Genomic DNA, 27,840 nt, shown 5'->3' with positions numbered 1-27,840 from the left:
AAATTATAGATATTGTAACTTTCAGCTCCAAGTGTGGAAGTGTGTATCTCTAAAACATAAAAGACATCTTCCTTTTCAAGCCCTATTATCATTATTACACTTAACAAAACTAAACCCTCATTTTAATTCTTGTGGTAGTTTTGGTGGTCAAGTGTCTTAAAATATGCCACTTGAGTATTTAATTGCCAAGTGTATCAGCTGTGATTATTTCTATTCCAGTTTGACACTGGCTATTAGCATTGTTGACGAGAGTCTTTAGCCCAATTTGCATTGTAGCAGCAGTTGTAAAAGTGGGGTGTATCTGTGCAATTTGACTGCTTTCACTGACTCTCCACTCTTGATAGAAAAGCAGATTTCCAGTTTGTTTGTTAAAACAATTTCCTAATTAGAACAAACGTGTGGTTTACTAATTTTAAAAATGACTGATGGGATAGGGGAAGGAAGACGCACATGTCCCGCAGGGTAGCGAGAGGTAGGAAGATGACTTTTCTCCTGTCTCCCTCTCCTGTTCCTCCAGGAGCTTGCCACTATCACATCTGTCTTTTTAGGGGTTTGAATTCAGGTCGACAGGAGCCTTTTCCCCAGACCTGGAGAGTGGGGGGAAGGGGGAATGGGGAGAGAGAGAGAAAAAAAGAATGAGAATGTCTGTGTGTTAAAAATACATTATTGCGAGCCAGGTGGTGGTGGCACACACCTTTAATCCCAGCACTCGGGAGGCAGAGGCAGGTGGATCTCTGTGAGTTCGAGACCAAGCCTGTTCCAGCGAGTTCCAGGACAGGCTCCAAAACAATACAGAGAAACCCTGTCTCGAAAAAAATACATTATTGCATGCTAGTCATGGTGGTGCACATCGTTAATCCCAGCATTCATGGCAGAGGCAGGTGGGTCTCTGAGTTGGAGGCCAGCCTGGTCTACAAAGAGAGTTCTAGGACAGCTAGGACTACACAAAGAAACCCTGTCTCAAAAAAAAAAAAAAAAAAAAAAAAAAAAAGAAAAGAAAAGAAAAAGAAAAAAGAAATGTGTAACATAAAGCATACCATCTAAACCATTTCTAAGTCTCCCTGTCTTTGGGTTATAGCATTAACTTTTTTAAACTGTGAAAATGCCTGCACTGTCTACTATTTACTATTTTGTCTGGTTTGTTTTGGCTTTCTATTAGAGCCTACCAGAATGTTTCCTAATGCCAATGCTGTCACTCATTTTTTGTATTGTATGCAATCAGTGTCTATCCTGTTTACTTGTCTAAGCTGTTTATTAAAGTCTAATGGTCATTTTGTTGTATTAAACACTGGCTTTGATAGATCTATTTGGTCAATAATTGAATTTTATTGTATAGAAATCCAACCTCTTGTCCTCACTTGAGTTCTCTGGGATCAGGTGACCACGGGAAGGGTTTTTCTCTTTGGATATTAGACTTTGGTGTAGACTCTAAAAGGAATGTCCCTGGCAGCATGTGCTTTGTTATGGTTTTTCTGCAAGTGACAGAAGAGGCTCCATGGAAGTGTGTGTGTGTGTGTGTGTGTGTGTGTGTGTGTGTGTGTGTGTGTGTGTTGTGTCTGCCAAGGTGCTGATGCCTGGGGATTCTATGTCTGGATAGGTTCGTTTTAACAATAGTCTCAGTAACTCAAATTAGTTAAGACAGTCATTCAACACACGCCACATGCCAGGTTCTGTGTTAAGCACTCAGGGTCCAGAGTTGAAGATTATAATGAACCTGAACTCTAGGAGCTCATGCATTCGTGAGGGAAACTGAAGCCAAACCACTGGCTCTAAAAACTTTGGTATAGTGGTATACACCTGTAATCCTCTCACTCAGGAGATGGAGTGTAAATGGAGGTTTCTCTCTTGCCTGCCAGTTCCTGGATAAACACTCACAGGCTTAATATTAATTATAATTGTTTGGCCAATGGCTCAAGCATATTACTTACTAGCTCTCATAATTAAATTAACCCATTTTTACTAATCTGTGTATCACCACATGGCTTTGGCTTACCAATAATGTTCTGACATCTTACTCCTTCAGCAGCCACATGGCATCTCCCTGGCGCTGCATTCTTTCTCTTTGTATCTGTTTGGATTTCCTGCCTAGCTATATCCTGCCCTGCCATAGGCCAAAACAGCTTCATTTATCACCAGTAAAAGCAACTCATATCTGCAGCATACAGAAGGACATCCCACATCATCGGAGGTAGGGGGATCATGAGTTTAAAAACAACCTGAACTATATAGTAAGACTCTGCCTCAAAAAAAAAAAAAGAGCAAACAGGGTGGAGGTTGTAGCTAATTGAGTGGAGTGCTTGTCTATCCTGCAGGAAGCCTTGGGTTCCATTCCTAGTTCTGTATAAACCAGGCACAGTAGAGGCAGGAAGATCAGAAGTTCAAGGTCACCTTTGGCATATACCAAGTTCAGGGTCGCCCTGAGATATGTGAAATCCTGCCCCCCGCCCCCCCCCAAAAAAGAAAATTAAAATGAGCACCATAGCATGCACTCTAAGGCATATAAATGAAAGGTGGGGAGATGCCACAGAAGTCACTTGCTTTGGAATTGCCTTGTCGAGGATGTGACGCTAGACTGGGTCTTGAAGGACACTCATTAGATGCTTCCTAGGCAGAGAAGAGTGTTCCAGTCCGCATGGAACAAGTCTCTAACACAGGTGCCACCGTGGGGAAATGGCCCAGGACATACCAGGAGTTCCCAAAGGAAACCGTGTAGTCTCCAGCTTTGTGTCATTCAGGCCTCTGTCCCTGGGAAGGATGAGATGATGTACTACATCCTTGTTTAACACTGAGAAGCCCGAGGCTTCAGCTTGTCCCTGTTCTGACCAAGGACTTCACACAGCTTGGGGCCTGGACTACAGCCCTTTGGTGACAAGTCTGGGACTCCTTCCAAGAATGCCCTGCTGTGCTCCACACCTTGAAGGGTTGGCCAGCATCCTAGGAAGAGTCTGTGGGCCAGTACCCAGCCCTTCGACATCACCCACCTCCCTTCTCTTATCCTAAACTGGAGCACTGGGGCAGCAGGTGAGCCCCAGCGAGCCAGGTCACAACCTGAAGTTCGCAGGTGCCACTTCCCAGGCCTTCCCAGGAGGCTGGGAGGAGACAGCTGCCAGGTCAAACAAGTCCAGGGCAATCTGGGAGGGAAGCTGGAACTCGCGCAGGCAGAAAGTGAAGGACGAGGCAGCTTCCCCATTCAGAGCTGGAGAGGTAAGCCACAGTGACCGCCAGGCATGCACCTCATGCCTCTATTGAGCCAAGGTATCTTGTTTCAGCCAACCTGTCCTTGTATTCCTAGCACCTCTCCAAGACTGGAAGCCAGGCAGGAAACCCTGTCTCCCAAGGGCAAGCCCCCCCCCCCCCTCTGTAGGAGAATCAGAATAAGAACAGACCAAACTGGCACTCACTCTGAGCAACTGAGCCCTAACTAAATAGCTACAGGCTTAGCCCATATCTACTTCTCTCCTGGAGTATCCAGGGCCAGGAGCCCCATCTCGGGAGAAACTCTGGCTGGCCCCAGCATCTCCCGAACAGTGGTTCAATCAGTTCTGGAAACAGGAACTAGCCAGAGATCCCAACATAAGGCCGGAGACATTTGCCTCTTTATCATGATAGGCTGTGCCCAGATTAGTGCCTGGCACCTGCAGTGTGCTTATTAAATATTTGTCGGGTTGACAAGTTTGCCCCTTTTGCCAAGTCCTTATTTATGTACGTGTGTATATGTGTAGGTGCACATGGTGGGGGGGTCTAACTCTGGTCATCAGGCTTGGCAGCAGCACTTTTACCTAATGAGCTACCCCACAGTCTCTCTTTTGTCAAATCATCATCTTCCTCTTCCTCCTCCTCTTCTTCTATGTTTGTTTTTAAATTTTATGTGTATGAATGTATACCACAGAGTGCCTAGAGGTTAAGGATGGTTGTGAGCCACCGTGTAGGTGCTGGGAATAGGACCCAGGTCCTCTGCAAAAGCAACAAGTACTCTTAATCTCTCTGAACCATTCCTCCAGCACCCTCTTTAGCCAAATCTAAAACAAAAAATTTGTGGTCGTTGTTTTGTTTTTTCAGACAGGGCTTCTCTGTATAACCACTCTTACTGTCCTGGAACTCGCTCTGTAGACCAGGCTGGCCTCAAACTCACAGAGATTCACCTGCTTCTGCCTCCCAAGTGCATATGCCACCACTGCCTGGCAAGGAGTTTTTTTTTTTTTTAATAAAAGTACCTTTCCCTTTGGTTTGCCCCCACAAGCACAGTGGTTAGTGTGTGGCCTTTCTTACTTACTCCCCTTGTGTATTCATTTATGGTCCTAGCTGCTCTCAACATAGTCTTCTGCTACAAGCTACCTTGTACTTCTCCCGACCCCCACCCCAAGTCCTCAGCCCCTTCACGCTCCACTCTGTTCTGCTAGCCGGGAAACCCACAGAGATGACCAACAAATGTGCAGGAAGGTACTGCCTCCGAGTCCAAGGGTAGCATATGTTAAGGTACTGGGGAAGTCACTTGGGTCACATTCAACCATGTCTCAGGCATTTCTCAAGTCTCTGATTTGTGCTAAGTTCTCAAGAACTTAACGCAGATGAATCTGAACTTAAAACAGTATGTGTCTTGTGTCCAGAGGATTTTGCCCTCCCTAGGGGAGAGGGACTGAGGCTGTGCAGGGCTACACCGTGAGGGGGCGTGGTAACATGTGTGAAGGCTCTGAGCTGAACTCAGGTTGCCAGGGAGGGAGGGAGAAAGCCACAGAAGACAAGGCACAGAAGGCCTGCAGAGAGGAGGGCAAGGGAAGGTTCGATGCCATGCTAAACTGCGACCTATGAATTTATTAATTCATTTAGTCAGACACTGGAATTCTAGTCTATTCTAAGTCCACTGCCAGGGTGTAAATGAACAGCGCTTTTTAAAAGGCTTTAACATCTATTTATTCATTCATGGGGATGTGTCATGGGCACTTTGTGGAGATCAGAGAACAGCATTTTTTAAAGATTTATGTGTGTGTGTGTGTGTCTGTGTGTGTGTGTGTGAGTGTGTGAGTGTGTGTGTCTGTGTGTGTGTGAGTGTGAGTGTGTGTGTGTGTGTGTGTGTGTGTGTGAGTGTGTGTGTGTGCGCTTTGCTGGCATTGGCCAAAAATGGGTGTCTGATTCCCTGGAGGTGGAATGGTAGGCAGACTGTGAGCTGGCCATTGTGGATGCTGGGAACAGAACTTGGGTCCTCTGGAAGAGCAAGCAGCAAGTGTTCTTAACAGCTGCAGCATCTCTCCAGTCTCTCGGAGAGAAGCTTGCAGGAGCTGGTTTTCTCCTTCCATCATGTCTGTCCATCTAGGGATGGACTCAGATTATTATCAGGTTTGGCAGCAAGCACTTTCACCCACTGAACTGTTTGGCTGAATGTACAATGTAGTGTTTAATAAATACTAATATTCCCCACCTTTATGGAGTCAATAGTCTATGGGTCCCAAAGGTTGTATTGCAGCTTCTCCCATTGAGAGATAGCTGAAAATGAGAATGTATACAATCAGATGGAGCACAGCTTTAATCCCAGCACTCAGAAGACAGACAGAGGCAGGCGGTTATCTGTGAGTTTGAGGTCAATCTGGTCTACAAAGGGAGTTCCAGAACAGCCAGGGCTACACAGAGAAACCCTTGTCACAAAAAACCAAAAAGGAAAAAAAAATATAACTACAAAGAGTGGAAGCAGCTTATCTATCAATTAATATATATTTAAGCAAATTATGGTATGTCTATATATCAGAATCTTATGCAGCGATTAAAATGAAGTTTGCAAGCATAGGAGAAAAAATTCATAGTTCTAAAAGCCTTATGAAAGCACATTTTCAATACTCCTTGGAAAAAAAAGTTAAGAATCTAGACAGAGATTCACAAAGAACCACAAAGAAAAACTAGAAGGGAAGGCTATAAAGTGGGCCTAATTGATTAGCATGTACCAAGCCCTGGGTTCCACTCACAACATAGTGTAAACCTGGGGTGCTGTGCATTCCTGGAATTCCAGCACGTGGGAAGTAGAGGCAGGAGGATCAGGAGTTCAGTATCATCTTCAGCTACACATCAAGTTTGAGGTCAGTCAAGGCTATGTGAGACTGTCAAGCCTCAAAAAAGAGGGAGGGATGGGGCTGGAGAGATGTTCAGCAGTTAAGACCACTGGCTGTTCTTCCAGAGGACCTGGGTTCAATTCCCAGAACCCCTGGCAGCTCACAACTGTTTGTAATTCTAGTTCCATGGGAGCCGACACCCTCACAAAAACATACCTGCAGGCCAAACACCAATGCACATAAAATAAATTTAAAAAATGTTTGGGAAAGATATCCCCAAATATTAACTGTGGTTGATTATGCCTCTGTAGAGCCATCTTCCTGTCATTTTAGGCTTTTGCACCAAGCAGTTTTTTCTATTAAGCACATTTTTACCTTTTCGGTACAACATTTGTCAAGAAAGGCTGGGTGAAGGGATACATACCTGTAATCCACATTTAAGAGGTGGAGGTAGGAGGATCAGGAGTTCAAAGTCATCCTCAGGAAAGAGACGGGCCTGGACTACACTTGACCATTTTGGGGTTTTTGTTTGTTTGTTTGTTTTATTTTGTTTTTTTTTGAGATATTTTTTGTATGTAGCTCTGGCTGTCCTGGAACTCATATGTAGACTAGGCTGGACTTGAACTCAGATCTGGCTGTCTCTGCCTCTTAAATGCTGTAATTAAAGGCATGGACCCTCATGCCCTGCCACACTTGATTATCTTAAAACAATGAAAGGAAACAAGATGAAGAAAACAAGAAATACAAGTGGACAAAGCTGGGAGGGATTGGAGGGGTAAGACAGACAACCTATATACCTGATGTGATTTAGGCATCATAATACCCAGAGGGCAGGGCTGCTTGTCTGTGTTGCTGTAGGACAATCCCTTTAGTGTTGCTGATCAGGCCCCTCCTGCTTATCAGTGAAGGACAGAACACCTGGGGATGTGCATCTGCTTTATGTGACAGATTGGACACTCTGGTTGGTTTGATAAAGCACCATCCCTAGGGGGACTGTCTTGCTGTGTGACCTTGGACAAGTCAGCCCACCCTCCAAGGTGACTCTTTACCTGGCTGCTCCATTCCTCTGGAGGATATTTCCCCCTCATGTTTCCAGAAAACAGGATGAACAGGAAGATGGCAGCAGGCAAGCTGGCTCTCCTCCCAACATCCTTTTTCTTTGTGTCACTCTCTTCTGAGTGCACTGGGGACTAATACATATGTATCTGTTATCTCTTTCCAGGAAATGATCGAAATGGCTTAGATTTCAACAGACAGGTAAGAACTTGCGTCAGAAGACATCCATCCTGTAAAGTCTGGGGGCATCAGACGAATACAACATGTGTTGGTGATTATTCTCAGTCATCTAGCTTTCAGGATGAAAGGACCTGGAGTCCATCCTCCTTGTCACCACCATGATCCAGAGTTGGAGTCTCCCTTCTAGAGAGCTCTGATCAGTGGGGCAGCTTTTGGATGAATTCTATTGTGTCTGTAGTTGGGATAAATACCAGCAGAGCTTCAGCTCCCCAGGTATTGCCTGAGCCTCATTGGATCTATGATGGACTATCTGATGGCGGAGAGGAGGCTACAGAGCCCCAAGGAACAAGGTGGCTGTTCTTCCATAACTCTTGACTGAAAGCAAGATGATGGAGGCCGAGGCAGGGAAAGAAGCATTCAGACAGGAGCACTCAGGGGCTGGAGAAGCAGCTTGGTGGCTGGGGGTGTACAGTGCTTGCCCAGCATGCAGGAGGCCTTTGGTTCTGTAGTACCAAAGAAAGTGAACATGGTGGCATATGCCTGAAATCTTCACATCTTAGAGAAGGACAAAGGAAGATCAGAAATTCAAGGTCATTCTTTGCTACACAGGAAGTTCAGCTGTTTCAAAACAAGAGTATGTAAGCACGCTTGGGGAATGGAGGCACTAGCTAGCTTAGAGCTTTGGAAGGCATCCAAAGTAGATAGTTAGACTTAGCTTTAGAAGGGCTTTACACAGAATCACATGGGGTTGGAAGATAACAGAGAAATCAATGGAAATGGCTAGAGAGAAAGTTGAAATGACATGTCCATCTAGGTGACAAGCTGATGAGAAGCCTGGAGGAGGGAAGTAAGGCAAGATGTGTTGGGGAACAGGAGGCTGGGCTGATGATAACAGTGGGAAGCTGGGGGTAAACACAAGGCCAGGAAGCCTGGGTGTTTGCTCCCATTTCTGCTGGTTTCTAGCTGGTTAACTTTAAGTATAAGCATGTGTGTGTTTTGTGTGTGTGTGTGTGTGTGTGTGTGTGTGTGTGTGTGTGTGTGTGTGTGTGTGTGTGTGTATGTGTAGGGGTCTCAGATGATCTCCAGGCCCCTTCCCTATACTCTTGATACCCTAGTCCCAGCTTGGGTGGAAATGTGGCAAGGAGCTGGGTCAAATGTACATATGTTCCTGTGTTCTCTTGTTTGAAGAGGGAATCCAAAGTTACTGATAACATTTCCTTAAAAGGCTGTTCATTCTAGAAGCATCTTTCATGGTTAAAAAGAAGATAGTCTAGAGACCTAAGCCAAAACCTCTCAGACAGGCAAGTTTGTTCATTAGGAAGGCTGAGAAACTTTCTGCTGAGAAAACCAACTGCTCTTCCTCTGTCATGGAGAATAAGGGTTGTAGCCCATTAAAGAGGGATCTGGGTTACTATGAGGAAGGACTCCCAGCCTATGCAGTATAACAAATTCTGGAATAACAAGAGGAAGGCTAGCTGGGCGTTGGAGGCCCACACCTTTAATCCCAGCACTCAGGAGGCAGAGGCAGGTGGATCTCTGTGAGTTTGAGGCCAATCTGGTCTACAGATCGAGTTCCAGGACAGCCTCCAAAACAACACAGAGAAACCCTGTCTTGAAAAAAACCAAACCAAAACAAAACAAAAAACAAAAACAAAACAAGAGGAAGACTACAGAATTAACTTCTTGCTCAATGTCGTCAGATAGGAGACAGATTCTTATCTGAGAGAAAATTCCAGCCAGTCAGACATGGGGGAGGCAGGAAGATTATTATGAGTTTGAACCCAGTTTGAGGTGCAGAGTTAGACCCTGTCTCAACTAACTCTCCCCAACCCTTAAGAGGTGAAGGGAGCGGCAGGGTAGTGGGGGGGCACTCAACCAGGAAACTTCAATGGACGTCCAAGGGTTTTGTAACTCAGAAGGAATATTGAGTAGGTTGAGGCCTCGTGACCCTGACTCAGCCTAGGTCCACTTCACACTACCACCAGACTTGGATAAGTAGTCAAGGGTGTGAACTCTCACCAAAAGGTGACCACGCCGAGGAAGCGCTTTGCTGCGGGATCCAGGAGTGGGGCGGGATGGAAGCGACTTTGGAGCAGCATTTGGAGGACACAATGAAGAATCCATCCATTGTTGGAGTCCTGTGCACAGATTCACAAGGACTTAATCTGGGCTGTCGTGGTACCCTGTCAGACGAGCATGCTGGAGTGATATCTGTTCTAGCCCAGCAAGCAGCTAAACTAACCTCTGACCCCACTGATATTCCTGTGGTCTGTTTAGAGTCGGATAATGGGAACATTATGATCCAGAAACACGATGGCATCACAGTGGCAGTGCACAAAATGGCCTCTTGACAGCTCATGTCAGTTCTCCAGCAACCCGTCATAGGGATTCAATCCTATGTGTCAGTTAACTTGTGAAACTATTAAAGTTCCAGGGGTTAGGCCATTCACCTAGTGTCCAATGTGGACTTCCTTACTTATATGACAACCAGTTACGAAGATATTAGTTAAAAAGGATCACAGTTGTTTTGTTTGGGCTTTGGTCATTTTGCTTTTTGGAGATCATCACTGCAGTCCAGTATTTGCAGCTTATCAATGCCTAGAACTGTGTAGCCCAGGCTCAAACCTGTGGTCTTCCTGCTTCAAAGTCCTGCATCCTGGGAATATAGTCTTTTGTCACCAAGGTCCAGGTCACTTTGTATATAGAACTTTGTTGTGATCAATAAATCCATTCAGAGGAAAAAAAAAAAAAAAGGCTGCCACGCCAACTGCCAGGCAGAGTGTTTGGTCACCTGTGTGATGTAGCTTGAAAAGTCCTTGTGCTGGACAGCCTAGGTGTCCACATGGAGGTCCTGGCCCTTTGCACATTTTTCAGCGTGGTCTTGCCTCTGGGTAACACTGACAGGAACAGATGAGACCGAGTTTTCATCTGGGGAGGGGGTTGGAAGGAGAGGCATGCAGCCTAGGTAGGCATTGCACACTTCCTTGGGGCTTTGCTCATATGCCTATTCACAGCCTCTTAAGGCTCCTCTTCTCTGCCTCCAGTCCCTCCAAGGCCTTCAGATCTCAGTATCTACACATTCAGAGCTTCATTCCACCTCAGCCCCTGCTTGGCACTCATGTCTACTTCCTCAGTACTTCCCAAGGGAAGGCAGCCCACAGCCACTGATCCCCAAAGCTGCAGGCGCTTTATCTCATATCATTCCTACTGCTCAGTCCAGGAGATAATTATGTGTTGCTATCCTGACTCTACAGGTGAGGAAACTGCCTCTAAGGCAACCACGCCCTTTTCAGCAAGGACCTGAGAGATTAAGCAATTTGACAAAGGTCATGCAGTTGGTCAACTGGCTGGGCCAGGATTTGAACCCACGCCTCTGATTCTGGAACTTATTTTCCCTTGGTTCCTTTGCTGAATCCTCCTCTGCAACTCTCCATCTATATACACCATCCTTGGGGAGAGGCCTGGGAGCAGAGACTGCAGATGACCTCATTATGACTAAATGGGAGGTAGAGGGAGTGGGGAGAGGACTGGAGGAAAGCGTGGTTATGCTCACTCACAAACAAGATGTTATCAGACTCCCCAGAGTGGAAGTCTGCTGTCCTTGGTGTAGTCCCTGTGTAAAGTCCCAGACTACCTGGTGCAACTAGGAGTTGCAGCCTGGAGCTGGATGGATGACAGTTCTGAAGTTGCATGAACCAGGGGTGTTGAGTCACCCACTGTGTGTTAAGTGTGGCCACGCTGAGCCAGTAATCTTTAGGAGATAGTTGTATGCAGGCAAAGGACCCAGGAATAGAGGTGCCTCTTAGTTCCAGGACAGGTACAATGGGATTGAAGGTAGCAGGCAGGGGTCAGATGCCTGGATGGAAGCAAGTTGTGGCCTCCAGTGTTGCCAGCCCTTTGTTAGTTGCTGGCCTTCCATGTGCCTCTCCCTTTTGGGCCTCAGTTTCCTCATGAACAAAATGAATAGGTTTGGATATAATGATCTCTAAGATTCCTATAGTCTATGCTAAGAAACCACGAATGAGCCGGACTTGGGCTTCCACTTTTTGAGAGAGAAATTGCAGCCTGAAAAGAGACTTTTGTAAGGAATGGTGGCACACTCTGTGTGCTGGTCATGAAGCTCAGAGCTTCTTCAGGAAGTAGGGACTCAGGAAGCATTTAAAACATAACTAATAGCAGTCAAGGGCAGAGCACTGATGAGGCACATGGTGAGAAAGAGGAAGAGGAAGAGGACGGATTGAGAACTGATGCTGGAAAGGTTAATTGGAATGGTGTTGTAATGGATAGAGATGGGTAAGTTTACAGGCAGGAATCAGAGCAAAGATGCTGAGTGTATCATCATCTCATTTCACCTGGACTCAGATCCTGGCTCTGTTGTTGTATGATTGTGTGGCCTTGGGCATGCTCTTCTATCTCCTTGTGGCTCAGTCTCCTCATCTGGAAGATGGGGAGAATAATGAACCCTGTTACATGGGGCAGTTGTGGAGATCAAAGGTGACATGAGCATGTGCCCCTTACACAAGAACCTGAACACATAGACCATAGCATTTTCTGTGACTAGTGCATCATTGGATATGAAGAGTTCCAGATTTGAGTGAATCCACTTTGAGATATGATCAGGGGTGTTAGGGCGACAGGTTGGACGTGGATTGGAAAAGAGAGGGGTGAGTAAGATGTGACCTTAAGGCCTCCTGAGCATTGGTGGGACTGCCATCCAAGGACAAGAAGACAGACCCAGGGCGGGTTCATCCAGTGGCAGGTGGAGGAGGGATGACGGGATAGGGGGTACAGGTACTCCATAGGTGGTAAGAAGTTTGGAATGGAGCCCAAGCTGGACATGGGTCAGGACTGGGGCTATCCTGACTCTGACTCCATGAAAAGATGGGGTGGAGAGAAGGGCTTCACTCAAGGAAGTGAGAAGGAGCTTTCAGAGGCAGGCTAAAGACTGGATGCCTGTAGGTGAATCCAAGAAGGGATGGCGAAAGGGAGTAGAGGAGAACCACATGGAGGCAGGGGAGATTTTGTGATGATGGGACCAGCATGCAGAGATACTGATGAGCCCCAAGTCTAAAAGTGGGATAGTAGACTGAACAGGATGACAGGCAGTGATGTTGGCCCGTGTAGTCCTTGGTGAGAGCAAATACCAAGCATCTATTGTTGAGAGTTGAATGGGAGTTAAGGAAGTAATGAGCTTTGTACTGCAGAATCCCCTTTCAAGGAAGGGCATTGTGAAGGTGTGAAAGCATTGGCTTAAAAAGAAGAGTGTAGAGAGAGGACCTTGGGGGCCACGGAGGCGAGAGGTGGGGAGAGGCAACATAGAAAGTGGGCTTGATGGTAGCACACAGGGGAACCCAGTGAGAGCTTAGATGACAAGTACGGCTCTTGTGAGAAGGATGGAGGCTGCCTTTTGGAGGCTTTCTATTCTGTTTTGTGTGAGGCAGTGTCTCAAGTAACCTAGGCTAACCTTGTACTCTCTATGTAGCCAAGGTTGGTCTTAAATCCTTCCGCCTTTATCTCTGAAGTTCCAGGGTTACAAAGGTATGCCACCTCACTCAGCCCCCTAACTCTGTGAGCCACCAAGAGAGTCTGAAGTAAGTAGGAAAATGTATCCTGTCTTCCAAGCTGGCTATCATTGACTGGGGATTTCCTGTTGTCCCAATTTGGCAGTATTTGGGGTTCACTGACACTATAGGTAGCTCATCTATGTCCTTCTGTTGACTTCATTGTCTTCTTGTACACAGCAATTGCCCTGCATAGCACTGAGTTTGTCTCTGGCTGTTAAGACACACACACTGACTTGTAGTATTTAATTAATTGGCTCCGTAGGGCACCTTCTCTAAAATCAGCAAGATTCAGCTTAAGGAAAGGTCTCTAGGGACTCAGAGTGCTGGAGAGTCTTCTCTGGGGAGACCCATGAGGGAGACACAGAGTGGCAACACCAGGCTTCACAACCAGCACAGCTGGGACTTCGGGTAGGAGAAGAGGCTCCTGCCACAGGGCACCCAGGAACAGTTGAGCTTAAAGAGAAAAGGAAGGAAAACTGCCTGGGTTTGGCTTACTTCTTTTTTTTTTTTTTTTTTTGTGGTTTTTCGAGACAGGGTTTCTCTGTAGCTTTGGAGACTGTCCTGGAACTCACTTTGTAGATCAGGCTGGCCTCGAACTCAGAGATCCGCCTGCCTCTGCCTCCCGAGTGCTGGGATTAAAGGCGTGCGCCACCAATGCCCGGCCGATTTGGCTTACTTCTAAAAAGCTGTGTTTGGGTGAGTGCTATGAAGTGGGGAAGGAGTAAAGCACAGTCCCTGCCCACAGGTACTCCTAGTCCAATGTTGGGAAGCCGGCTGTGTCTTGCATTAGGGGAGCCTGTGTATAGGAATATCCATGGGGCAAATCCCTAAGTTTAAAAGTCCCAGGATCAGACACAACTCCTAGGGGAAGTCAAACATGCGGGGAGGAAACACAGAACCTCCTGTGAAAGGCCCAGGAGGCTGAGAACAGAGGATGGCAGGTTCTCTGGTTGCTCCAAGGATGCTGCAGTATTCCAGAACTGTCCTTCTGTGTGGGAGCTGGATTATCCAAGATGGGTTCTGGATTAAAGAAAGAAGTAGCTGGGCCTGGAATCCAGCTGTAGAAGGATAGCACATGTAAAGTCTCCCTGGGCTATAGAGAGAGTTCAACACTAGCCCAGACAGCTTAGCAAGATCCTGTCTCAAAAACCAAAGCCAAGAGAGGGCTAGGACTGTAGCTCGGTAGTAGAGTACTTACCTAGTATGCACAGGGCTCCGAGTTCAATTCCCAGTACCAGGAATAAAAGGGAGAAGAGGAGCTGCTAAACCACAGTTTGACACCTCTCTGAAGCAGAGTTGGGTTACAGGATACCATTACACAATACCCCACCCCCAGCAAAGCAATTGGAAGACAGACAGAGGAGCCTGGCAGCACTGTACTGGAAATGGGGTTTTGATGAATGGTCACTACAAACTCCCTAGGACCCCAGAATTACAGAATTATGCATGCAGAGTCTGGTAGAGGAAAAACTAGGAACTGGAGCCAAACTGAATACCCACTTACATTCTTTCTAAACTGCTTCCTCATTAGACCCAGTATTATAGGATTCTTAAAAGTCCCCTTAAAATCTTAAAATGAAATTGTTATAAATTAAAAAAATTTCCAGGCATGATGGCTCACCTTTGTAATCTCAGCACTTGGGAGGCATAGGCATATAGATCTCTGTGAGTTCAAGGTCAGCCTGGTTTACATAGTTACGTTCCATACCAACAAGGGCAGCATAGTAAGACCCTGTATTAAAAAATTAATAAAATTTGCCTTATGTTCTAGCACTTGGGAGGCAGAGGCAAGCAGATCTCTGTGAGTTCAAGGCCTTCCTGGTCTACAGAGTGAGTTCCAGGACAGCCAAGCTGCACAGAAAAACCCTGTCTAGAAAAACAAATAAACAGAAATTAATAAAATTCTCTAATTTTAATAATAAGAAATCTACAGTTAAAACAATTTGCTTTCAATGAGCGAATCCTTGGGGACATTCCTCAAAGGAATAATGAGATGGCAGTATGCTCACACCTCTCTGGGCAAGATAGGTACATATGCAGGCAGGGTTCTGAACCGTCCATTGGCAGTTCAAAAGCCATGGTTTTCAAAACTGTTAAAGCTCAAGCAAAATAAAACAAAAATGTCCCCACCAACATGAAACTGGGCACCGTGTGCACCCATGTGATCCAAGTTCTCAGGGGGCTGGATAGGGTGATCACCTCCAGTGTGAGACAAGCTTGGATAGTGAGTTCAAAATCAGCTTAGAGTACAGACTATGATCATGTCTCAAAAATTTTTTTTGTTTTTAATTAAAAAGGAAATTGGGCCGGGCGTTGGTGGCACACGCCTTTAATCCCAGCACTCGGGAGGCAGAGACAGGCAGATCTCTGTGAGTTCGAGACCAACCTGGTCTATAAGAGCTAGTTCCAGGACAGCCTCCAAAGCCACAGAGAAACTCTGTCAAAAAACCAAAAAACAAACAAACAAACAACAAAAAAAAAAAAAGGAAATTGGGCCTGAGAGTGTAGTTTAATGACAAAGCATCTGTTTGGCTTCTGTGAAGCCCTGTAGGATATATACCACCAATAAAAAGAAAAAAAAAAACAAGCTGTACAGTGGTAGTCACGCTTTTATTAATCTCAGCACTGGGAGGCAGGAACAGGTGAATCTTTTGAGTTCAAGGCCAACTTGGTCTATAGAGCAAGTTCCAGAACTTCCAGGGCTACCCAGAGAAACCCTATCTCAAAAAATAAAATAAAATAAAAAAGAAAGAAAAAAAGAAAAGAAAGGAAGAAAGAAAGAACAGAAACACGGAAAACAACATACCAGGGAAAGCGCAAAATGACCAGGGAGATCGCTCCAGTCAGTTTACTGTCTACTTTATAAACACCAGGACCTGAGTTTGGATCCCCAGAACCCAAGTGAAAAATCTGGGCATGGTTTCCCTCATATGTGATGTAACACATGGACCAGAGCTTTCTGGCCCACTAGTCAAGCCAATTGGCAAATGATGGGTTCAGTGAGAGACCCCGTATCAAAAGATATGGTAGAAAGTGACTCGGGGAGATGTCTGATGTGTTCCCATGCACGCACACAAGTGTGCAGTAGAGCTGGGCATGGTGATGTCCACCCGTAATCCCAGCACTTAGGAGGTATAGCCAGGAGGATCACGGGTTAGGGTCATTCTCAGACATAGTTGGAGTTTGGAGCTAGCCTTACCTTCACAAGACTGCCAAAGAGAGAGGGGAAGGGAGAAAGGGATGGAAGGAAAGGCAAAAGATAGTTTGTCTTTGCATACAAAACGGAATTGGGGTATAAATTTAGTGATTAAAGACAAGCTATTTGCCAGTACAAATGTCCAGTGGGGCATTTGAAGATAGTGCAAAAGCTGTTTGTAACATGAACAAATGGTTCTTGTTTGGTTCTGTTCCCCACGGCTCTACACAACTAGAATTCAGACTCTGCCCAGTGAATCTGAGTGGAGCTGCCCATCATTAAGACAGCCAGCAACCTGCCACACTGACTTTAGCAAAGGAACTGATCTCTGCCTGCCAAGGGGATGCCACTTCTGCTGCGCCAAAAGGCAGAGCCAGATGGACCTCTGGATGTTGTCCTTCTATGTAGAGATGCAGGAAGCAAAACATGGGGGCTCCCTCTGGCCATGCAAACAGGTTCCCCAGAAATAAAGCACAGCCTCTGGCTCCTAGAACTAAATTTGCTATCTAGCTTAAAAAGCGTCAGAGTGGTAACACTGGAGGTCCTTCTGCTTCTCTCTCTCTCTCTCTCTCTCTCTCTCTCTCTCTCTCTCTCTCTCTCTCTCTCTCTCTCTCTCTCATTTTTTTGCTTTTTTGAGACAGGGTTTTTCTCTGTATAGCCCTGGCTGTCCTGGAACTCACTATAGACCAAGCTGGCCTTGAGAATTCTGTCTGCTTCTGCCTCCCTAGCGCTGGGATTAAAGGTGTGTGCCACCATGCTGGGTGCTTCTGCTCCTCCTTGACACTAATTTTCCTGCTGTCTGCAAAGCTTAGTCCACTTAGCACTGAGGCTGCTGCCAAGGCCATAAACAGGGAGCAGCTTGATACCCAGCCTCAGGCCAAAGTGCCAAGCATGGCTCGCTAAAGGGCACAAATCTTCACCTCTCTTAAAGTGCATGTTTTATTGGTGCTTTCCCATTCCAGTTTGGGGACGATGCTGGACCGCAACTCCCAGAACTTGGAAGGTGAAGGCAGAAAGATCAGAAATTCAAGGTCACCAACAGCAAGATAGCAAATTTATGGTTAGCCTAGGCTACATGAGATCCCATCTCAAATCCCCTGTCAAGAAAAAAAAAAAGAGTCGTTGAGTGGAGAGTAAGCCAGAGCCACCTCCGCAGAGAATAAGCTGGCTTGACTGGGTGATGAGGGAGGGGTGGAGCAGAGTTTTCAGGCAGAAGATAATCAACAAGATTAAGTGACTCTAGTGATTTCCCCACCACAGTCATCGTGTGTATGATAATATATCATTCATTGGCATTTGACTGTGTTCCAGACACCTTGTAAGAAGTGGGTTTTTTTGTTTTTGTTTTTTGTTTTTTTTTTCAAGACAGGGTTTCTCTGTGGCTTTGAAACTAGCTCTTGTAGACCAGGCTGGTCTCGAACTCACAGAGACCCACCTGCCTCTGCCTCTGCCTATGCCTCTGCCTCTGCCTCTGCCTCCTGACTGCTGGGATTAAAGGAGTACGCCACCACTGCTTGGCTTCGTAAGAAGTGTTTTACAACCTTGTTAGGTGGCTGGTAGCATCCCCAGTCTATAGGTGAGGAAACTGAGGCAGTGGGGGGGGGTGTTAAGAGATTCCCCATACCACACTGTCCACACTATCCCGGTTGGAAGCTGGGCGGGTGAGTCTCCCAGTCCATGGTTCTGTCACCTTGGGGCTCTGCTCATCTTGCATAGGGTGGTTTGATAGAGAAGTACAGCCAGATGGATACAATGTACACAGTACTCAAGAGAGTGTCTGGCGTACAGCAGCCTGCCGATAATCATCCACCCTTAATACTTTCCAATGAAAGAACCAGTATCTCTTTCTCCTTCTGTGTATGGCTTCTTGGCTGGACTTAGACCAGGTAGGGCAGGCTACAGATGCTTCTAGAAAGGCCATAACCTCACCCCCACCCCCTCCCAACACAAATACAAGGCCCTGTCATCTTCTTGTCTAAGCTTCCCCAAGCTTGGACAGGGAAGCAGCAATAAATGGGTGTGCTTTTGCAGGGTGGAGATTTGTCCCCCGTTGCCAGCCATACTTGATGCTTTGGCCTAAGGCTGGGTAACAGCTGTTTCAAGTAAGCCAAGCCTTTCTTTTAGAGAGGAACGTAGGGTAGTGAGTGGCAGGCAGGAACGGGAGGCCTCATTTGAGTTCTCCATTTGCTTGGGACAGTCACAGGAACCACTAGAGCCTTTATGCAGTAAGGAGGTAGGTCTAGGCGTTCAGGCCCCAATACTGCAGTTAACTTGTGGGTCCATTCTGGAATGTTCTCTTGACCCAGGTTATTGAATGGACAGCATGAAGGCTGAAGGCAGGAAAAGAAAGGTCTTCTCCCTTGTTCTTTGTCTCTTTCTCCCACTTTTTTTTTTTTGAGACAGGGTTTTTCTTTGTAGCCTTGGCTGTCATGGAACTCGCTCTGTAGACCAGGCTGGCCTGGAATTTACAAAGTCCACCCTTATTCTCTAGGCATCAAAAATATGGGCTCTCCTGGAAGATGTCAGTGAGTGGCCTTTTGTGTACTTAGATGCTGATGAGGCTAAACATGGGGCCAGCCGTCTCCCTTCCTATACAGGGGTCTTAAAGAGGAGCTGAATTTGGTTCCAAACAATAACAGAAGTCAGTGCCATTGATTTTGATTAAACCTTTAGTTTGTAGAAGTCAGTGGCTGTACAAGCAGTAGCTCATTAAAACATTACACTGGGCTGGGATTATAGCTCAGTGGTGGAGTGCTCACCTCACATGCACAAAGCTCTAGGCCCCATCACCACAAAAAAAAACCAGGCAAACGACCTATAACAACCCAGAGAGGCAGATCCTTTTCATACTGATTTCCATTTTAAGGTGGGGAACATAAATCCGGAAGAGGTCAAGTGACTTGCTAAGAGAGCCTGGGTTCTAGCCTAGGAGGATGTGTACCCGGCACTTTTCATAGGAGGTTCTACCTTATTTGAGATTGCTTAATCCTTACAACAGCCAGTGAGGTAAGCTTCGTTATTCCCATTATAGAGCCGGGGAAACTACAGCTCAGAGAGGTTCCGTAACTTCCCCATGGAGGGCCTCAGCTGCCAGGCAGGCCTGCCTGACTTCTCGCCACACCAGGCTGATTTGAGAAAGAGAAACAAGGGAGAGAAAGAGAAAGAAGGCTCCAGTCAGTAATGTCCTGACTGAATCTTACCCAAAGCCCCTCACTTGCTGGCCTGTACTTTTCCACACTGACAGAGCCTTCTCACTCCTACCAACTCCTGCAGACCTTTCCTGCCTGGGGCTTGCCAGTGGGGAAAACAGAGATCATATCTTTGGCTCATGGAGGGTTGCCAGGTAAAGGGTGGGGTACAGAAGCATTCCCACCCAGAGAGGGTTCCCCTGGCCCTGGGAGTTACCACCTCCCTGGGCTGTGCGTGAGAAGGGTGCAGGGAGGAGAGCCTGTTTGCATGTTGTGCCCACAGGCCAGGGGCAGGGCCAGGCTTTCCCTCTGCCCTGAGGCAGAAGGCTTCCTGGGGAGATTGCCATAGTATCTCTTAGAGAATATTTCTCTAGGAATTATAGCTTCAACTGAAAATATTCCTATTTTCACTTTCCCCTGAAATGCCTGTGACGCCCAGGGCCCATCTGCTGGGCTGCAGTGTGTCTGCTCTGTTTATACTCAGACCGGGCCACCTCACATTGTGTGTTCCCTTCTTGATGATTTACAGACAACTGCTTTAAGCGAGTAGGTTTGCCCTCCGGAAAGACTGTGCAAAAGAAGCTAGGCATGTAAACCTGCAAACCCAGCACTGGAGGCCGAGGCAAGAAGATCGCCGAGAGGTCAGCCTAAGCCATGGAGTGAGACCCTGCCTTAAACAAAAATAAGTGGCCAGGTACATTGGCAAACACCTTTGATGCCAGTACTGAGGAGACAGAGCAGGCTGGTCTCTGAGTTCAAGCTCAGAGTTACATAGTAAGAGACAGTGCCTTTTTTTTAAAAATCGAGTTGTAGGCCAGGCGTTGTTGGCGTACGCCTTTAATCCCAACACTCAGGAGGCAGAGGCAGGTGGATCTCTGTGAGTTAGAGACCAGCCTGGTCTACAAGAGCTAGTTCCAAGACATCCTCCAAAGCCACAGAGAAACCCTGTCTCAAAAAAAAAAAAAAAATGGAATGGTAGCTCAGTAAACAGGGTTTGGTGGGTGCATGCTGGTAATTTCAGCACTCAAGATCAAAAGTTCAAGTCTGGCCTCAGCTATATAGAAAGTTGGAAAACAACCTGGGATATATACCCTGTCTCAAAAAAAAAACCAAACAAACCAAAAAACAGCTGTTACCCAGCCTTAGGCCAAAGCATGAGAGAGAGAGAGAGAGAGAGAGAGAGAGAGAGAGAGAGAGAGAGTCAGTCAAACATTGCTATTCTCATTGATAGATAAGGTAACTGAGGCTTAGAATTCTACGGACTGGAGGGATGGCTCAGTGGTTAAGAGCACTGGATGCTCTTCCAGTTCAATTCCTAGCACCCACATGGCAGCTCACAACTGTCTGTAACTCAAGTTCCAGTGGATTTGATGCCTTCACACCACTGCACATAAAATAAAGTTAACTAAATTATTTTTAAGGAAGGAAACTGAGGCATAGAATTCTAAAGTGCCTTGCAATGAAGTGGCATAGTGGAACTTAGTCCAATCTCCTCCATGCGGTGTCTATGGTCGCAGGCACTGTGACCCCCTTATCTCCCTTTTCAGGTTGTTCTACCAGTTTCCTTCATCCTCATCACCCCCACAGCCCTCTAGGATTCTGCAGCTTGCACCTGGATTGGGGGTGGAGCGTTGAGGTCTTTTATCCCATGGCACAGCCCTCCCCAAACTCCTTTGACTCCTGCTCCCTGAGTATCCGTCCTAGTCAGATCTTGTTTCGTTTCTCTTTATAGGCCCCTTTCCTGCCCTGGCATTTTTCTGTCTGTTCCATAGACTTGGTTATGTGGACTGCCACAGTAGGCTCTAGTCCAGTCCTGCAGAGGACAGTGTGGCAGCATCCCAATGAGCTCTATTCTGAGGAGCTGGGCAACCAGCTCACCGATGAGCTTCAAGTCTCCATTTCCCCTCTGTAAAATGGAAGGGAATAATAACATTAAACATAATGAAATAAACTTCAGCATAAAGTGTCCAGACAAAATAAATGCTCTTCTTTATGGGTGTATTGTTAGATTTCAAGTGCTGAAGCAACATTGCCTCCGATTAGCTCCTTCTTCTCAGGCTTGCCCTTGGACAGGCTCTGGAGCCCAGCTGGCAGCTCTGCTCATGCCTCCCCATCTATCTGCTGATCTTCCCTTGAGTTACCTATGACTTGTACACAACCTAGCCTGCCTGTTACAAGAGCAATGAAGAGAAAGATATGGCCATCCTGAAACACACAAGCATGCCTCATTGCACCTAAGCGAGTGATTTTTTTGAGATATTTACATAAATCAATTTGGTAAGTGATATCTTATTTTTTTCATCACCAAGAGAGCCTGCATTTAAAGAAATAACTAGACATGTGGTCTAAACCTATAATCCCAGCAGTTGGGAATGAAGTCAGTGAGTCCAAGAACATTCAGTTATATAGAAACTTTGAGACTAACCTGGGCTACATGAGACCTTGTCTTTAAAAACTAAAACTAAAAAAGATAGGGCTGGCAAAATGACTCCTTGAGTACAAGCTGCTTGCTGCCAAGATTGACAATGTGACTTTCAACCCTGGGACACACATGGTAGAAAGGAAAAATGGACTTCAGAAAGTTGTCCTCCGACCTCCACATTTGAGCTGTGGTATATGATGAGCACTCACACATGCACTCACACATACAAACATACATGCATACATACATACATACTCACTCCTGAACACACATACATAATGCACATGTGTAAAGTGAATACATGTAATGTATTTGTTTAAATGCTAGGTTGAATCTTTTCAGAAAACAATGCTTTTGGTTCCGGGGGTTGGGGGTAGTTGAAACCAAAAACATCAATAGGGCTTGTTGAAAGTGGGTTACATATTAATCTCACTTTTCCTTGCTGTGTATTTGTGTGTGAGAGAGAGACAGAGAGAGAGACAGAGAGAGAGAGGGAGAGTGTGTATGTGAGAGAGAGAGAGAGAGAGAGAGAGAGAGTGTGTGTGTGTGTGTGTGAGAGAGAGAGAGAGATGTATATGCAGATAGAAGCATCCATGTGTGCATACAGAGGCCAGAGGAATGTATCGAGTGCCCTACTCTCTACCACATTCTTTTGGGACACACAGGTTTTAAAATGTGCATGGGGATTTAAACTCAGGTCCTCGTACTTGAGGAGTAAGTACTCACCCACTGAGTCATCATCTCCTGAGCCCCTGTCAATTTTGTTTGTTTGTTTTTGAGACCATCTCAAGTAGCCCAGGCTGACTTTGACTTTGCTATGAATTTGCCTTGAACTCCTCATCTTCTGGACTCTGGGTATTTATGGGTATGTCCCACCATGCCCAACTCCTAATAAGTTTGAAAATTTGGGCCCATAGGATGGCTCAGTGGGTAAGGGCACTTGCCATCAAGCCTTGGAACCTCCATTCAATCCTTGGGATCTACATCAAGGAAGAAGAGAACTGACTTCTGCAAGTTGTTCTCTGGGCTCCAGATGTGTGCCATGGCATGCAAGTTACACACTAATGTCACTGTTCCTTACTGTGTGTGTGTGTGTGCGTGTGTGTGTGTGTGTGTGTGTGGTGTCTATGCAGACACACCACAGCATGAGTCCTACAAGGGTGGGCAGTGGAATGAACATGCCCATCTACTACTCTCTTCTAGCCTAGGTGCTGTGAATGGCTGCCCTCTCCTCATGTAGCTCTGCTCTCTGTCATCAAAATCTCTTCTCCTTCAGATCCACAAAACTCACTCCTTTTCTCAAGAAGGTGAGCTTATTGGGTTTATGTAAGCAGACACTCCAGTCAGCACTGGTAAATATTTCCCAACTCCACATTTTGCTGCTAGGCCCTGGAGCTGTTTGCGGAGGCATCCCAGCTCTTGGCCAAGTGGGTGCTGAGTGCTGGGGCCTGCCTCTAGAGACCCAGAGTGTGGATACAACTCTGTCAACACTGTGTGAGCTTGCTTGGTCATTCAACTGATAAAACAAGTCAAGACAGCCCTCTATAAAGACCCCTGAAAAGTCACTTGGCTTTGTTGTCTCCTGCTGCTCTGGCCATTTTAATGGAAAGAATGTGATGGGGGAATGGGGTCATCCTTGACATCTGTACCATGGTGGTGATTTGACTTTCTATAAGACAGGGCACAGAGTCACCGAGGCCTTAGGGCCTGTCCTCAGTAGAGATCCACAGGTTCCCCTGTCCTGGCATGGGCTTTCTTCTTGCCTTTCACCCGGTGCCTTGCCTTATTGAATATTCCCAGTCTAAGATCTCATGACTCAGTTTATGCTCTCTGCAATGAAAGTCAAATAGGAGAAAGCAAAGTGAACATTTGTAAAACTGAACATATTCTATTCTTATAAGTCAAGACTTTGCTTGTTCCAGTGCTAAAATATTTACGTTATATAATGAAACTTTCACATCTTGCCATGTGTGAGGTGTATGTGTGGTGGGGTAGGTCCACATGCATCTGTGTGCTCACAGGGGTAGAGGTCAGGGATCAACTTTGGGTCTCATTCTTCCTGCATTGTCCACCTTATTATTTATTTATTTTTTTTAGTGTCTCTCTTTGTCAATTGTGTCTCTGCCACAGCTCTTCCAGGCATTTTCATTTCACCACATAAAAAAGGTAGCCAACGCCGGGCGTTGGTGGCGCATGCCTTTAATCCCAGCACTCGGGAGGCAGAGGCAGGCGGATCTCTGTGAGTTCGAGGCCAGCCTGGTCTGCTGAGTGAGTTCCAGGACAGCCTCCAAAGCCAGAGAAACCCTGTCTGGAAAAACCAAAAAAAAAAAAAAAAAAAAAAAAGGTAGCCAACATCAGGGCTGTGGGGTGAAGTGTCAGGGCCTCTAAGCCCCAGGCCTGAGTGGATCCTGTCCATAGGACAAGTTTTCAGTATTTGAGAAGAGTCAGTCCCCACAACAAACACCCTGAATTTGGTAGCCCATCCCATGTGTCCTGTTTCCTGCTGCTCTCCCCATGCGGTGCTTCTCAACCTTCCTAGCTCTGTGACTCTTTAATACAGTTGCTTATGTCATGGTGACCCCCAACCCATAAAACTATTTCATTGCTACTTCATAGCGTGACTTTTCTACTGTTACGAATTGTAGTGTAAATGTGTGGCATGTGACCATAAGGGCGTCTCTACCCGCAGATCGAGAACCACTGTGTCTACAGCAACTGTGCCCTTTCCTGTAGAGGAAAAAGGACTTTTCCCTGTTTGTTTAGTCCCAAACCTAATCTGGGCAGTCAGTCCTCTGATTAGTGCACTGTGCTTATGTCTAGAAGATTTTTTTCTCTTAGTATAGTTGAAAGGAAGATGTGTCCTTTTTGTGATATTTTAAAAAATACTTATGTGTATAAATGATGAGATGTGTGTCCTTTTGCAACTTTCTCTTAAACCTAAACATATGACTAATAGATCATTTCTTAGCAGTACATACTTGAGCTTTGACTTTTTAAAATGATGATGTAATATACTAATTGTTTTGATATAAATTTTACATTTCTGTTCCCTCTCTTGATGACTGTTGGCTTCAAAAGATAATGTTTGTTTGCATTGTTTTTAGCCAGGTAGAGTTGAGGTTTGAACCTGTTTGGCCTCCTGTACATCCCGCTGTCTTCACATATACATGCTTTAGTTTGCCACTTTGCTCCTTAAGTCTGTCATCCCCAGTGTATAAACAGTGTGCTCAGAGGGGACCCACCCAGGTCAGAGCACACCACTGAGCATCCATCCCATAACTCCCTCACTACCTTTTTACTGGGCAGGTAAGATTTCTTTACCGTGCTGATCTCCATTCATGCCAGTCACAAATATGGCAGCAACAGGGTCTGTCCTTGTGGGAGCACCTGAATCACTCTGAATTCCTTGATTCAGGGACTCCACTTGTGTTAGCTTAGCCTCTCATAAATATTTGTTATCTATTTATTTTTGAGGCAGGGTCTCACTGTGTAGCTCTTGCTGATCTAGAACTTGCTATATAGACCAGGCTGGCCTCAAACTCACAGACATCCACTTGCCTTCTGCCTCCTCAGTACTGAGATTAAAGGTATGCACCACCACTCCCAGTATCTCCTATATTAATTAGATCACATCATTGATGTACCATCCTACTACAGTAAGTTATTGCTTCTCAGGTTTAACTATACTGTTGTCTCAACATATACAGTTAATTTCTATAATCTAAGTAGAGGGTTTCAACATTTGTTTCTGTTTGGTGTCTAGTTACTTTTCCCATCCTGTGTATGTTCAAGCTTTTAACCCCCCACCCCTCAAGACAGGGTTTTCTCCATGTAGCTTTGACTGTTCTGGAACTCGCTCTGTAGACCAGTATGGCCTCAAACTCACAGGGATCTTCCTGCCTCTGCCTCCCAAGTGCTGGGATTAAAGGTCTGCGCCACCACTGTGTTGCTTAACATTTCCTTATCTTGACGTCTTTTGTACAAAATGCTATTGGGTTCTGCTCCTCATAGAGCTCTGGTATCATCCATGCTTCATCATTATCCACAAAACTAAGCACATTTTCACTTGGTGGCACTGGATAACACATTGGTGGCAGTAACCCAGTGATCTTTGGTTTTAGTTTTGAGATAGGAGATCTCACTGTGTAGCCCAGCTGGCCTGGAACTAACTGTGTAAGTAGACCAGGATGGCCTCTGATTTACAGCAATGCTCCTGCTGTTGCTTTCCAAGTGCTGGGATTACAAGCATGTGCCACCACACCCAGTTTAGTGACCCACTGCTAAACAATCTTGACAGTCTTGATCTCCAGAGTCATATAAGTATTTGTTTGATTCCTCACCTGGGACCCTACATGTAGTAACTATGTTTTGGCATGACTATTTTAAGTCATGTAATCTCATGAATATTGATTCAAATCCCAGCCCTTACACTTTCTAGGCCTTGGAGAAATCGGTTAGCTTCTGAGAACCAGTTTCCAGTTTCCTATATTGGAGAATTACTGAAAGTATTTAGTATGGTGGAACACTTGCCTAACATGCTTGAAGCCTTAGGTTCAATCCCTAGGGCATTGTAAAAAAAAAAAAAAGTACTTAGACAGTCATTCCACACCTACTTGGTAAGTTACTAAGTGATGAGGCCTTATAAGCAAGATGGGTTGATCTCCCATGGAGCCTGTGTGCAAAACCACTACCTTCATATATACAGTTTTGGTGACAACAACAAAGGTTAGCTGTCCCTGGAATAGGTTTTATAGATATATAGCTCATCATAGGTAAGAAAACTAAGATGCAAGTTGGGTATCTTGTAGGTGTGGTAGCTTACACCTGTAATCTTAGCACTCTAGAAACAGGCAGAAGGCTCATCATAAGTTCAACGAAGGAAGGGAGGAAGGAAGTTGCATATTTAAAATGTTTCAAACCTTTCTTTCCTTTTTAAATTTTTTTTTTATTTTTCAAGACAGGGTTTCTCTGTATTGCTTTGAAGGTTGTCCTGGAACTCACTCTGTAGACCAGTATGGCCTCAAACTCACAGAGATCCACCTTCCTCTGCCTCCCAAGTGCTGGGATTAAAGGTGTGTGCCACCAATTCCCGGCCCTTATGCAAGACCTTTTTGTTTTGTTTTGTTTTGTTTTTCACGACAGGGTTTCTCTGTGGCTTTGGAGACTGTCCTGGAACTAGCTCTTGCAGACCAGGCTCACAGATATCTGCCTGTCTCTGCCTCCCGAGTACTGAGTATCCAAGACCTTTTTGAGTGTCATAATGACACCTATAAGTAGAAGGTTCCACACTTGACCTTGTGTGACTGGTTACAGACACAGTGTAAGTGCACTAAAAATATCTTACCAAATTATCTTCAGTCTGTGTTATAAGGTGCATATGTAACAAATGAGTATTATAATAAGACTTGGGTCCCATTTCTAAGAACATCTCATTATTTGTATGCAAATATTAAAAATCTGAAAAAAATTCTAGATTTAGTCCCAAGCATTTCAGATAAAGGATATTCACCCAACCTGGATCCCCTGAATAGTCTCTTGGCTCATGTTTACTCAGCCTTTTGATAACGAGTTGGGTAGTTGCTCCCAACCTTGTAGAATTTCACTTAAAATGTCAGTGACAGTCTGAGGTAATAGCTAAGCGAGAAAACCTTTGTCTTACCAAGCATGAGGGCTTGGAATTGATTCCCAGAACACATGAAAAAAAGAAAAAAAGAAAAAGCTGGGTGTATGCCATGCACTTATAATCCTAGTGCAGGGGAGGTGGAGACAGAACAATTTCCAGGGTTAACACGCCTGGCAAGCTTCAGGTCAGAGAGATACCTAGTACTCAAGGGGTAGCAAAAACAAGTGAGTATATTGCCTGGCTTATTCAGAGAAGCAGTAGTGTCACTCAGTGCAGAGAATAAAGAAAGAGGTGACAGAATGGAACCTCAGTCAGGCCCTTCCTCAGATCCTCAAACTTACACACAATCTTATATGCAATGGGAGAGCCTAGGTGTGGTATCGTCTGACTGTAATCTCAGAACTAGTGACACAGAAGTAGGGAGATCTTGAGTTGCCAACTAACCTTAGCGAAATCCTGTCTCAAAACTGTTGTAACGAGTCTGGTTTTAAATGCATGTGCCAGTTTTCACAGCCCTTAGCAAATAGCAGCTGGAATTGTGAGCTGGAATAGGGGGCTACTAGAAGCAAACAT

The 27,840-nt window shown here is 45.6% G+C and overlaps 2 protein-coding genes across 2 annotated transcripts in view; both read left to right on the top strand.

The window, feature by feature from the left end:
- Positions 1-27,840, top strand: part of Pou2f3 (POU class 2 homeobox 3) — an 84,810-nt gene that overhangs the window by 24,054 nt on the left and 32,916 nt on the right. Inside the window, exon 3 of the mRNA XM_005069410.4 lies at positions 7,261-7,295. Within this exon, the coding sequence (XP_005069467.1) occupies positions 7,261-7,295 (35 nt within the window). The remainder of the gene's footprint in view (positions 1-7,260; positions 7,296-27,840) is intronic.
- LOC106021075 (ragulator complex protein LAMTOR5) lies at positions 9,322-10,027 on the top strand. The gene has a single exon (XM_013112815.2). The coding sequence runs from the start codon at positions 9,350-9,352 to the stop codon at positions 9,623-9,625; it is 276 nt and encodes a 91-aa protein (XP_012968269.2). The 5' UTR covers positions 9,322-9,349; the 3' UTR covers positions 9,626-10,027.

This window comes from Mesocricetus auratus, unplaced genomic scaffold, assembly GCF_017639785.1.
Source record: "Mesocricetus auratus isolate SY011 unplaced genomic scaffold, BCM_Maur_2.0 Super-Scaffold_100022, whole genome shotgun sequence".
Classification (NCBI taxonomy): Eukaryota; Metazoa; Chordata; class Mammalia; order Rodentia; family Cricetidae; genus Mesocricetus; species Mesocricetus auratus.
This window is presented reverse-complemented; position numbering and strand designations above follow the sequence as displayed.

Coding starts and splice junctions, on each gene's coding strand:
- LOC106021075 (XM_013112815.2), top strand. CDS start 9,350: ATGGAAGCGACTTTGGAGCAGCATTTGGAGGACACAATGAAGAATCCA.